This window comes from Scyliorhinus torazame, chromosome 19 (genome assembly GCF_047496885.1).
Source record: "Scyliorhinus torazame isolate Kashiwa2021f chromosome 19, sScyTor2.1, whole genome shotgun sequence".
NCBI lineage: Eukaryota > Metazoa > Chordata > Chondrichthyes > Carcharhiniformes > Scyliorhinidae > Scyliorhinus > Scyliorhinus torazame.
Genome location: NC_092725.1, coordinates 8,591,869 through 8,603,479, shown reverse-complemented (window position 1 = coordinate 8,603,479; position 11,611 = coordinate 8,591,869). Strand labels below are relative to the sequence as shown.

General features: G+C 66.6%; 1 protein-coding gene across 1 annotated transcript in view; it reads right to left on the bottom strand.

The window, feature by feature from the left end:
- The window catches only part of LOC140396617 (lysophospholipase D GDPD1-like), a 27,060-nt gene extending 15,687 nt beyond the window's left edge, over positions 1-11,373 (bottom strand). Inside the window, exon 1 of the mRNA XM_072485411.1 lies at positions 11,102-11,373. Coding sequence (XP_072341512.1) covers positions 11,102-11,244 — 143 coding nt within the window. The 5' untranslated portion in view covers positions 11,245-11,373. The remainder of the gene's footprint in view (positions 1-11,101) is intronic.
- Between the last annotated feature and the right edge of the window lie 238 nt (positions 11,374-11,611).

Below are 11,611 nucleotides of genomic sequence, written 5' to 3'. Positions count from 1 at the left end.
TGACCCCCTCGACCCCACCCTGACCCCCTCGACCCCACACTGACCCTCTCAACCCCACACTGACCCCCTCGACCCCACCCTGACCCCCTCGACCCCACACTGACCCCCTCGACCCCACACTGACCCCCTCGACCCCCACACTGACGCCCCTCGACCCCACACTGACGCCCTCGACCCCGACACTGACCCCCTCGACACCACCCTGACCCCCCTCGACCCCACACTGACCCCCTCAACCCCACACTGACGCCCTCGACCCCACACTGACCCCCTCGACCCCACCCTGACCCCCTCGACCCCACACTGACCCCCTCGGAACCCACCCTGACCCCCTCGACCCCACACTGACCCCCTCGACCCCACACTGACCCCCTCATCCCCACCCTGACCCCCTCGACCCCACCCTGACCCCCTCGACCCCACACTTACCCCTCGACCCCACACTGAACCCCTCAACCCACACTGACAACCCTTGACCCCACCTGACCCCCTCGACCCCAGCCTGACCCTCACACCCCGACCCTGACCCTCACACGCCCACCCTGAATCCGTTGACTGCACCCTGACCCCCACTACCCCACACTGACCCCCACGACCCCAGACTGACCCCCTCATCCCCACCCTGACCCCCTTGTCCCCACCCTGACCCCCCTCGACCCCTCCCTCACCCACTCGACCCCACCATGACCCCCTCAGTCCCACATTGACCCCACGACCTCACCGTGACCCCACACCAGACCGTGACCCCCGTTGACCCCACCCTGACCCCATTGACTGCACCCTGACCCCCCGCCCTGACCCTCGCACCCATACCCTGACCCTCATACCCCCCCGACCCCATTGACTGCACCACGACCCCACTGTGACCCCCTTGACCCCACCCTGACCCCCTCATCTCCACCCTGACCCCCACGACCTCACCGTGACCCCACACCAGACCATGACCCCATTGACTGCACCCTGACCCCCGCACCCATACCCTGACCCTCATACCCCCCCCGACCCCATTGACTGCACCCTGACCCCCACGACCCACTGTGACCCAACCCTGACCCCCTCGTCTCCACCCTGACACCCTCGTCTCCACCCTGACCGCCTCATCCCCACCCTGACACCTTCGACCCCACCCTGACACCCCTCGACCCCACCCTGACATCCTCGTCCCCACCCTGACACCCTCGTCCCCACACTGACCCTCTTGTCCCCACCCTGACCCTCTCGACCCCACACTGACCCCCTCGACCCCACCCTGACCCTCTCGACCCCACACTGACCCCCTCGACCCCACCCTGACCCCCTCGACCCCACCCCGACCCCCTCGACCCCACCCTGACCCCACCCTGACCCACTCGACCCCACCCTGACCCCCTCTACCCACACTGACCCTCTCGACCACACACTGACCCACTTGACCCCACACTGACCCCCTCGAACCCACACTGACCCCCCTCGACCCCACCCTGACCCCCCTCGACCCCACCCTGACCCCCTCGACCCCACCCTGACCCCCTCGACCCCACCCTGACCCCCTCGACCCCACCCTGACCCTCTCGACTCCACCCTGACACCTTCGACCCCACCCTGACACCCTCGACCCCACCCTGACACCCTCGTCCCCACCCTGACACCCTCGTCCCCACCCTGACCCTCTCGTCCCCACCCTGACCCTCTCGACCCCACACTGACCCCCTCGACCCCACCCTGACCCCCTCGACCCCACCCTGACCCCCTCGACCCCACCCTGACCCCACCCTGACCCCCTCGACCCACCCTGACCCCCTCGACCCCACACTGACCCCCTCGACCACACACTGACCCACTTGACCCCACACTGACCCCCTCGAACCCACACTGACACCCTCGACCACACCCTGACCCCCTCGACCCCACCCTGACCCCCTCGACCCCACCCTGACCCCCTCGACACCACCCTGACCCCCTCGATCCCACCCTGACCACCTCGACCCCACCCTGACCCCCTTGACCCCACCCTGACCACCTCGACCCCACACTGACCCCCTCGACCCCACACTGAACCCCTCGACCCCAGCCTGACACCCTCGTCCCCACCCTGACACCCTCGTCCCCACCCTGACACCCTCGTCCCCACCCTGACCCTCTCGTCCCCACCCTGACCCTCTCGACCCCACACTGACCCCCTCGACCCCACCCTGACCCCCTCGACCCCACCCTGACCCCCTCAACCCCACCCTGACCCCACCCTGACCCCCTCGACCCCACCCTGACCCCCTCGACCCCACACTGACCCCCTCGACCCCACCCTGACCCCCTCGACCCCACACTGACCCCCTCGACCCCAGCCTGACCCCCTCGACCCCACCCTGACACCCTCGACCCCAGCCTGACCCTCACACCCTGACCCTGACCCTCAAACGCCCACCCTGAATCCGTTGACTGCACCCTGACCCCCACGACCCCAGCCTGACCCCCACGACCCCAGCCTGACCCCCTCATCCCCACCCTGACCCCCACGACCCCAGCCTGACCCCTTCGACCCCACCATGACCCCCTCAATGCCACATTGACCCCACGACCTCACCGTGACCCCACACCAGACCGTGACCCCGTTGACCCCACCCTGACCCCATTGACTGCACCCTGACCCCCGCACCTATACCCTGACCCTCATACCCCCCCGACCCCATTGACTGCACCCTGACCCCCACGACCCCACTGTGACCCAACCCTGACCCCTCGTCTCCACCCTGACCGCCTCAACCCCACCCTGACACCCTCGACCCCACCACGACCCTCTCGACCCCACCCTGACACCTTCGACCCCACCCTGACCCTCTTATTCCCACCCTGACCCTCTCGACTCCACCCTGACCCCCTCGTCTCCACCCTGACCGCCTCATCCCCACCCTGACACCCTCGACCCCACCACGACCCTCTCGACCCCACCCTGACACCTTCGACCCCACCCTGACCCTCTCATCCCCACCCTGACCCTCTCGACCCCACCCTGACCCCCTCGACCCCACCCTGACACCCTCGACCCCACCCTGACCCCCTCGACCCCACCCTGACCCCCACGACCCCACTGTGACCCAACCCTGACCCCCTCGTCTCCACCCTGACCGCCTCATCCCCACCCTGACACCCTCGACCCCACCCTGACTCTCTCGATCCCACCCTGACCCCCTCGACCCCACCCTGACCCTCTCGACCCCACCCTGACACCCTCGTCCCCACCCTGACCCTCTCGTCCCCCCCCTGACCCTCTCGACCCCACACTGACCCCCTCGACCCCACCCTGACCCCCTCGACCCCACCCTGACCCCCTCGACCCCACCCTGACCCCACCCTGACCCCCTCGACCCCACCCTGACCCTCTCGACCCCACACTGACACCCTCGACCCCACCCTGACCCCCTCGACCCTACACTGACCCCCTCGACCCCACCCTGACACCCTCGACCCCACCCTGACCCCCTCGACCCCACACTGACCCCCTTGACCCCACCCTGACCCCCTCGACCCCACCCTGGCCCCCTCGACCCCACCCTGACCCCACCCTGACCCCCTCGACCCCACACTGACCCACTTGACCCCACACTGACCCCTTCGACCCCACACTGACCCCTCGACCCCACACTGACCCACTTGACCCCACACTGACCCCCTCGACCCCACACTGACCCCCTCGACCCCACACTGACCCCCTCGACCCCACCCTGACCACCTCGACCCCACCCTGACCCCCTCAACCCCACACTGACCCCCTCGACCCCACACTGACCCCTCGACCCCCACACTGACCCACTTGACCCCACACTGACCCCTCGACCCCACCCTGACCCCCTCGACCCCAAACTGACCCCCTCGACCCTACATTGACCCCCTCGACCCCAGCCTGACACCCTCGACCCCAGTCTGACCCTCACACGCCCACCCTGAATCCGTTGACTGCACCCTGACCCCCACGACCCCAGCCTGACCCCCACGACCCCAGCCTGACCCCCTCATCCCCACCCTGACCCCCCCTCGACCCCTCCCTCACCCCCTCGACCCCACCATGACCCCCTCAACCCCACATTGACCCCACGACCTCACCGTGTCCCCACACCAGACCGTGACCCCGTTGACCCCACCCTGACCCCATTGACTGCACCCTGACCCTCGCACCCATACCCTGACCCACATACCCCCCCGACCCCATTGACTGCACCCTGACCCCCACGACCCCACTGTGACCCCCTTGACCCAACCCTGACCCCCTCGTCTCCACCCTGACCCCCACGACCTCACCGTGACCCCACACCAGACCATGACCCCATTGACTGCACCCTGACCCCCGCACCCATACCCTGACCCTCATACCCCCCCGACCCCATTGACTGCACCCTGACCCCCACGACCCCACTGTGACCCAACCCTGACCCCCTCGTCTCCACCCTGACACCCTCGACCCCACCCTGACTCTCTCGATCCCACCCTGACCCCCTCGACCCCACCCTGACCCTCTCGACCCCACCCTGACACCTTCGACCCCAATCTGACACCTTCGACCCCACGCTGACACCCTCAACCCCACCCTGACCCTCTCGACCCCACACTGACCCCCTCGACCCCACCCTGACCCCCTCGACCCCACCCTGACCCCCTCGACCCCACCCTGACCCCCTCGACCCCACCCTGACCCCACCCTGACCCCCTCGACCCCACCCTGGCCCCCTCGACCCCACACTGACCCCTCGACCCCACACTGACCCCTCGACCCCACACTGACCCCCTCGACCCCACACTGACCCCCTCGAACCCACACTGACCCCCTCGACCCCACACTGACCCCTCGACCCCACACTGACCCACTTGACCCCACACTGACCCCCTCGAACCTACACTGACCCCCTCGAACCCACACTGACCCCCTCGACCCCACACTGACCCCCTCGACCCCACACTGACCACCTCGACCCCACACTGACCCCCTCGACCCCACCCTGACCCCCTCGACCCCACACTGACCCCCTCGACCCCACACTGACCCCCTCATCCCCACCCTGACCCCCTCGACCCCACACTGACCCCCTCGACCCCACACTGTCCCCCTCGACCCCACACTGACCCCCTCGACCCCACACTGACCCCCTTGACACCACACTGACCCCCTCAACCCCACCCTGACCACCTTGACCCCACACTGACCCCCTCGACCCTACACTGACCCCCTCGACCCCAGCCTGACACCCTCGACCCCAGCCTGACCCCCTCGACCCCAGCCTGACCCTCACACCCCGACCCTGACCCTCATACGCCCACCCTGAATCCGTTGACTGCACCCTGACCCCCTCATCCCCACCCTGACCCCCACTACCCCAGCCTGACCCCCACGACCCCAGCCTGACCCCCTCATCCCCACCCTGACCCCCTTGTCCCCACCCTGACCCCCCTCGACCCCACCATGACCCCCTCAACCCCACATTGACCCCACAACCTCACCGTGACCCCACACCAGACCGTGACCCCGTTGACCCCACCCTGACCCCATTGACTGCACCCTGACCCCCCGCCCTGACCCTCGCACCCATACCCTGACCCTCATACCCCCCCGATCCCATTGACTGCACCCTGACCCCCACGACCCCACTGTGACCCCCTTGACCCCACCCTGACCCCCTCGTCTCCACCCTGACCCCCACCACCTCACCGTGACCCCACACCAGACCATGACCCCATTGACTGCACGCTGACCCCCGCACCCATACCCTGACCCTCATACCCCCCCCGACCCCATTGACTGCACCCTGACCCCCACGACCCCACTGTGTCCCAACCCTGAGCCCCTCGTCTCCACCCTGACACCCTCGACCCCACCACGACCCTCTCGTCCCCACCCTGACCCTCTCGTCCCCACCCTGACCCTCTCGTCCCCACCCTGACCCTCTCGTCCCCACCCTGACCCCCTTGACCCCACACTGACCCTCTCGTCCCCACCCTGACCCTCTCGACCCCACCCTGACCCTCTCGTCCCCACCCTGACCCTCTCGTCCCCACCCTGACCCTCTCGTCCCCACCCTGACCCCCTTGACCCCACACTGACCCTCTCATCGCCACCCTGACCCTCTCGTCCCCACCCTGACCCCCTTGACCCCACCCTGACCCCCTCGACCCCACCCTGACCCCCTCGACCCCACCCTGACCCCCTCGACCCCACCCTGACCCCCTCGACCCCACCCTGGCCCCCTCGACCCCACACTGACCCCTCGACCCCACACTGACCCACTTGACCCCACACTGACCCCCTCGACCCCACACTGACCCCCTCGAACCCACACTGACCCCCTCGACCCCACACTGACCCCCTCGACCCCACACTGACCCCCTCGACCCCACACTGACCCCCTCGACCCCACCTGACCCCCTCGACCCCACACTGACCCCCTCGTCCCCACACTGACCCCCTCATCCCCACCCTGACCCCCTCGACCCCACACTGACCCCCTCGACCCTACACTGACCCCCTCGACCCCACACTGACCCCCTCGACCCCACACTGACCCCCTTGACACCACACTGACCCCCTCGACCCCGCCCTGACCACCTTGACCCCACACTGACCCCGTCGACCCTACACTGACCCCCTCGACCCCAGCCTGACACCCTCGACCCCAGCCTGACCCCCTCGACCCCAGCCTGACCCTCACACCCCGACCCTGACCCTCACACGCCCACCCTGAATCCGTTGACTGCACCCTGACCCCCACTACCGCACCCTGACCCCCACTACCCCACCCTGACTCCCACGGCCCCAGCCTGACCCCCTCATCCCCACCCTGACCCCCCTCGACCCCACCCTGACCCCCACGACCCCAGCCTGACCCCCACGACCCCAGCCTGACCCCCTCATCCCCACCCTGACCCCCTTGTCCCCACCCTGACCCCCCTCGACCCCACCATGACCCCCTCAACCCCACATTGACCCCACAACCACACCGTGACCCCACACCAGACCGTGACCCCGTTGACCCCACCCTGACCCCATTGACTGCACCCTGACCCGCGCACCCATACCCTGACCCACATACCCCCCCGACCCCATTGACTGCACCCTGACCCCCACGGCCCACTGTGACCCCCTTGACCCCACCCTGACCCCCTCGTCTCCACCCTGACCCCCACGACCTCACCGTGACCCCACACCAGACCATGACCCCATTGACTGCACCCTGACCCCCGCACCTATACCCTGACCCTCATACCCCCCCGACCCCATTGACTGCACCCTGACCCCCACGACCCCACTGTGACCCAACCCTGACCCCCTCGTCTCCACCCTGACACCCTCGACCCCACCACGACCCTCTCGACCCCACCACGACCCTCTCGACCCCACCCTGACACCTTCGACCCCACCCTGACCCTCTCATCCCCACCCTGACCCTCTCGACCCCACCCTGACACCTTCGACCCCACCCTGACCCTCTCATCCCCACCCTGACCCTCTCGACCCCACCCTGACACCTTCGACCCCACCCTGACCCTCTCGTCCCCACCCTGACCCTCTCGTCCCCACCCTGACCCCCTTGACCCCACACTGACCCTCTCGTCCCCACCCTGACCCTCTCGTCCCCACCCTGACCCTCTCGTCCCCACCCTGACCCCCTTGACCCCACACTGACCCTCTCGTCCCCACCCTGACCCTCTCGTCCCCACCCTGACCCCCTTGACCCCACCCTGACCACCTCGCCCCCACTGTGACACCCTCAACCACACCCTGACCCTCTCGACCCCACCCTGCCTCCCACGACCCCACTGTGACACCCTCGACCCCACCCTGACCCCCTCAATCCCACCGTGTCTCTCTTGACCCAGAATTCCCTCAGCATAAAAGAGGTAATTCGGCCCCTCGAGTCTGCACCGATTCTCTGAAAGAGCCCCTACCCAGGCCCACTCCCCCGCCCTGTACCTGTCACCCAAACCAACCGGCACAGCTTTGGACTGTGGGAGGAAACCGGAGCACCCGGTGGAAACCCACGCACACACGGGGAGGATGTGCAGACTCCGCACAGACAGTGACCCAAGCCGGAATCGAACCTGGGACCCTGGAGCTGTGAAGCAGGAGTGCTAACCACTGTGCCGCCCCAGGTCCCTGTGCAGCGAGGCAGCTGTGTAGGGGTGTAGGGGCTGGAGGAGGTTACAGAGATAGGGAGGGTGTAGGGGCTGGAGGAGGTTACAGAGATAGGGAGGGTTGTAGGGGGCTGGAGGAGGTTACAGAGATAGGGAGGGGTGTCGGGGCTGGAGGAGGTTACAGAGATAGGGAGCGTTGTCGGTGGCTGAAGGATGTTACAGAGATAGGGAGGGTTGTAGGGGCTGGAGGAGGTTACAGAGATAGTGAGGGGTGTAGGGGGCTGGAGGAGGTTACAGAGATAGTGAGGGGTGTAGGGGCTGGAGGAGGATACAGAGATAGGGAGGGGTGTAGGGGCTGGAAGAGGTTACAGAGATAGGGAGGGTTGTAGGGGGCTGGAGGAGGTTACAGAGATAGGGAGGGGTGTCGGGGCTGGAGGAGGTTACAGAGATAGGGAGCGTTGTAGGAGCGGGAGGAGGTTACAGAGATAGGGAGGGGTGTAGGGGCTGGAAGAGGTTACAGAGATAGGGAGGGTTGTAGGGGGCTGGAGGAGGTTACAGAGATAGGGAGGGGTGTCGGGGCTGGAGGAGGTTACAGAGATAGGGAGGGTTGTAGGGGCTGGAGGAGGTTACAGAGATAGGGAGGGTTGTAGGGGAGGGAGGAGGTTACAGAGATAGGGAGGGGTGTCGGGGCTGGAGGAGGTTACAGAGATAGGGAGGGTTGTAGGGGCTGGAGGAGGTTACAGAGATAGGGAGGGTTGTAGGGGAGGGAGGAGGTTACGGGGATAGGGAGGGTTGTAGGGGAGGGAGGAGGTTACGGGGATAGGGAGGGTTGTAGGGGAGGGAGGAGGTTACGGGGATAGGGAGGGTTGTAGGGGAGGGAGGAGGTTACGGGGATAGGGAGGGTTGTAGGGGAGGGAGGAGGTTACGGGGATAGGGAGGGTTGTAGGGGAGGGAGGAGGTTACGGGGATAGGGAGGGTTGTAGGGGAGGGAGGAGGTTACGGGGATAGGGAGGGTTGTAGGGGAGGGAGGAGGTTACGGGGATAGGGAGGGTTGTAGGGGAGGGAGGAGGTTACGGGGATAGGGAGGGGTGTAGGAGCTGGAGGAGGTTACAGAGATAGGGAGGGGTGTAGGGGCTGGAGGAGGTTACAGAGATAGGGAGGGTGTAGGGGCTGGAGGAGGTTACAGAGATAGGGAGGGTTGTCGGGGCTGGAGGAGGTTACAGAGATAGGGAGGGGTGTAGGGGAGGGAGGAGGTTACGGGGATAGGGAGGGGTGTAGGGGAGGGAGGAGGTTACGGGGATAGGGAGGGTTGTAGGGGAGGGAGGAGGTTACGGAGATAGGGAGGGTTGTAGGGGAGGGAGGAGGTTACGGGGATAGGGAGGGTTGTAGGGGAGGGAGGAGGTTACGGGGATAGGGAGGGGTGTAGGGGAGGGAGGAGGTTACGGGGATAGGGAGGGGTGTAGGGGAGGGAGGAGGTTACGGGGATAGGGAGGGGTGTAGGGGAGGGAGGAGGTTACGGGGATAGGGAGGGGTGTAGGGGAGGGAGGAGGTTACGGGGATAGGGAGGGGTGTAGGGGAGGGAGGAGGTTACGGGGATAGGGAGGGGTGTAGGGGAGGGAGGAGGTTACGGGGATAGGGAGGGTTGTAGGGGAGGGAGGAGGTTACGGAGATAGGGAGGGTTGTAGGGGAGGGAGGAGGTTACGGGGATAGGGAGGGTTGTAGGGGAGGGAGGAGGTTACGGGGATAGGGAGGGTTGTAGGGGAGGGAGGAGGTTACGGGGATAGGGAGGGGTGTAGGGGAGGGAGGAGGTTACGGGGATAGGGAGGGGTGTAGGGGAGGGAGGAGGTTACGGGGATAGGGAGGGGTGTAGGGGAGGGAGGAGGTTACGGGGATAGGGAGGGTTGTAGGGGAGGGAGGAGGTTACGGGGATAGGGAGGGTGTAGGGGAGGGAGGAGGTTACGGGGATAGGGAGGGTTGTAGGGGAGGGAGGAGGTTACGGGGATAGGGAGGGTTGTAGGGGCTGGAGGAGGTTACGGGGATAGGGAGGGTTGTAGGGGAGGGAGGAGGTTACGGGGATAGGGAGGGGTGTAGGGGAGGGAGGAGGTTACGGGGATAGGGAGGGTTGTAGGGGAGGGAGGAGGTTACGGGGATAGGGAGGGTTGTAGGGGAGGGAGGAGGTTACGGGGATAGGGAGGGGTGTAGGGTCTGGAGGAGGTTACGGAGATAGGGAGGGTTGTAGGGGAGGGAGGAGGTTACGGGGATAGGGAGGGTTGTAGGGGAGGGAGGAGGTTACGGGGATAGGGAGGGTGTAGGGGAGGGAGGAGGTTACGGGGATAGGGAGGGGTGTAGGGGAGGGAGGAGGTTACGGGGATAGGGAGGGGTGTAGGGGAGGGAGGAGGTTACGGGGATAGGGAGGGTGTAGGGGAGGGAGGAGGTTACGGGGATAGGGAGGGTTGTAGGGGAGGGAGGAGGTTACGGGGATAGGGAGGGTGTAGGGGAGGGAGGAGGTTACGGGGATAGGGAGGGGTGTAGGGGAGGGAGGAGGTTACGGGGATAGGGAGGGGGGAATCGAGGCACCTGGAGAGATGTGAAGACGAGGAAGAGAGTGTTAAAAAATTGAGCTGTTGTGGGAGCGGGGGTCCGTGCGGGTCCGTGCGGGTCCGTGCGGGTCCGTGCGGGTCCGTGCGGGTCAGTGCGGGTCCGTGCGGGTCCGTGCGGGTCAGTGCGGGTCCGTGCGGGTCCGTGCGGGTCAGTGCGGGTCCGTGCGGGTCCGTGCGGGTCCGTGCGGGTCCGTGCGGGTCCGTGCGGGTCCGTGCGGGTCCGTGCGGGTCCGTGCGGGTCCGTGCGGGTCAGCGAGCCCAGGGGAGGGTGAGGGGTGATGTGGGGCGAGGTGGGTCAGAGAGAGATGGGGGGCAGGCAGCGGAGATTTGGACCCGTAGCCAGTGAGATGGCGGGGGGATGCCAATCGGGGCCCCCCTTGCCCACCCCCCCCGCCCCCTGTCCACACTCACCCCCTCGGTGGGCGATGTGCCTGCAATGGAAGTGCAGGGATTTCTTGCGGTGGAGGAGTTTGGGGTTCCTCAGCAGGTACAGGGAGGTGAGGACGTAGCCCGTGAGCACGGTGAGCAGGGGGACACACAGCTGCTCCATCACCTCAGCCCCGCAGCGATTGCCAGCGACGGCAGCAGGCAAATCAGTGCCCTGAGTGAGGGAGGGAGGAGGAAGCGAGGGATGGTTCCTGCGGGCACTCCTCTGTGGGTCCAATCGCAGAACCTTCTGGTCAAACCGGTTTGTGGACTTTGCTCGCCCTGAGGGGTTGGTGCAGGGAGAGTGCAGGAGCTGGGTGTGGGTGTGTGTTTTGCTGCTCAGCGGAGTGGTAAGGGTGCTGAGCTCAGCCGCAACGCCAGCATTCAACACAAAGCCCATTGTTCCCAGCTCCCGACTGACCACACCGCCCTACTCCCAGAGACAGAGAGCCCTCCACACTCACACACTCACTGCACACTGCCTCACTGCA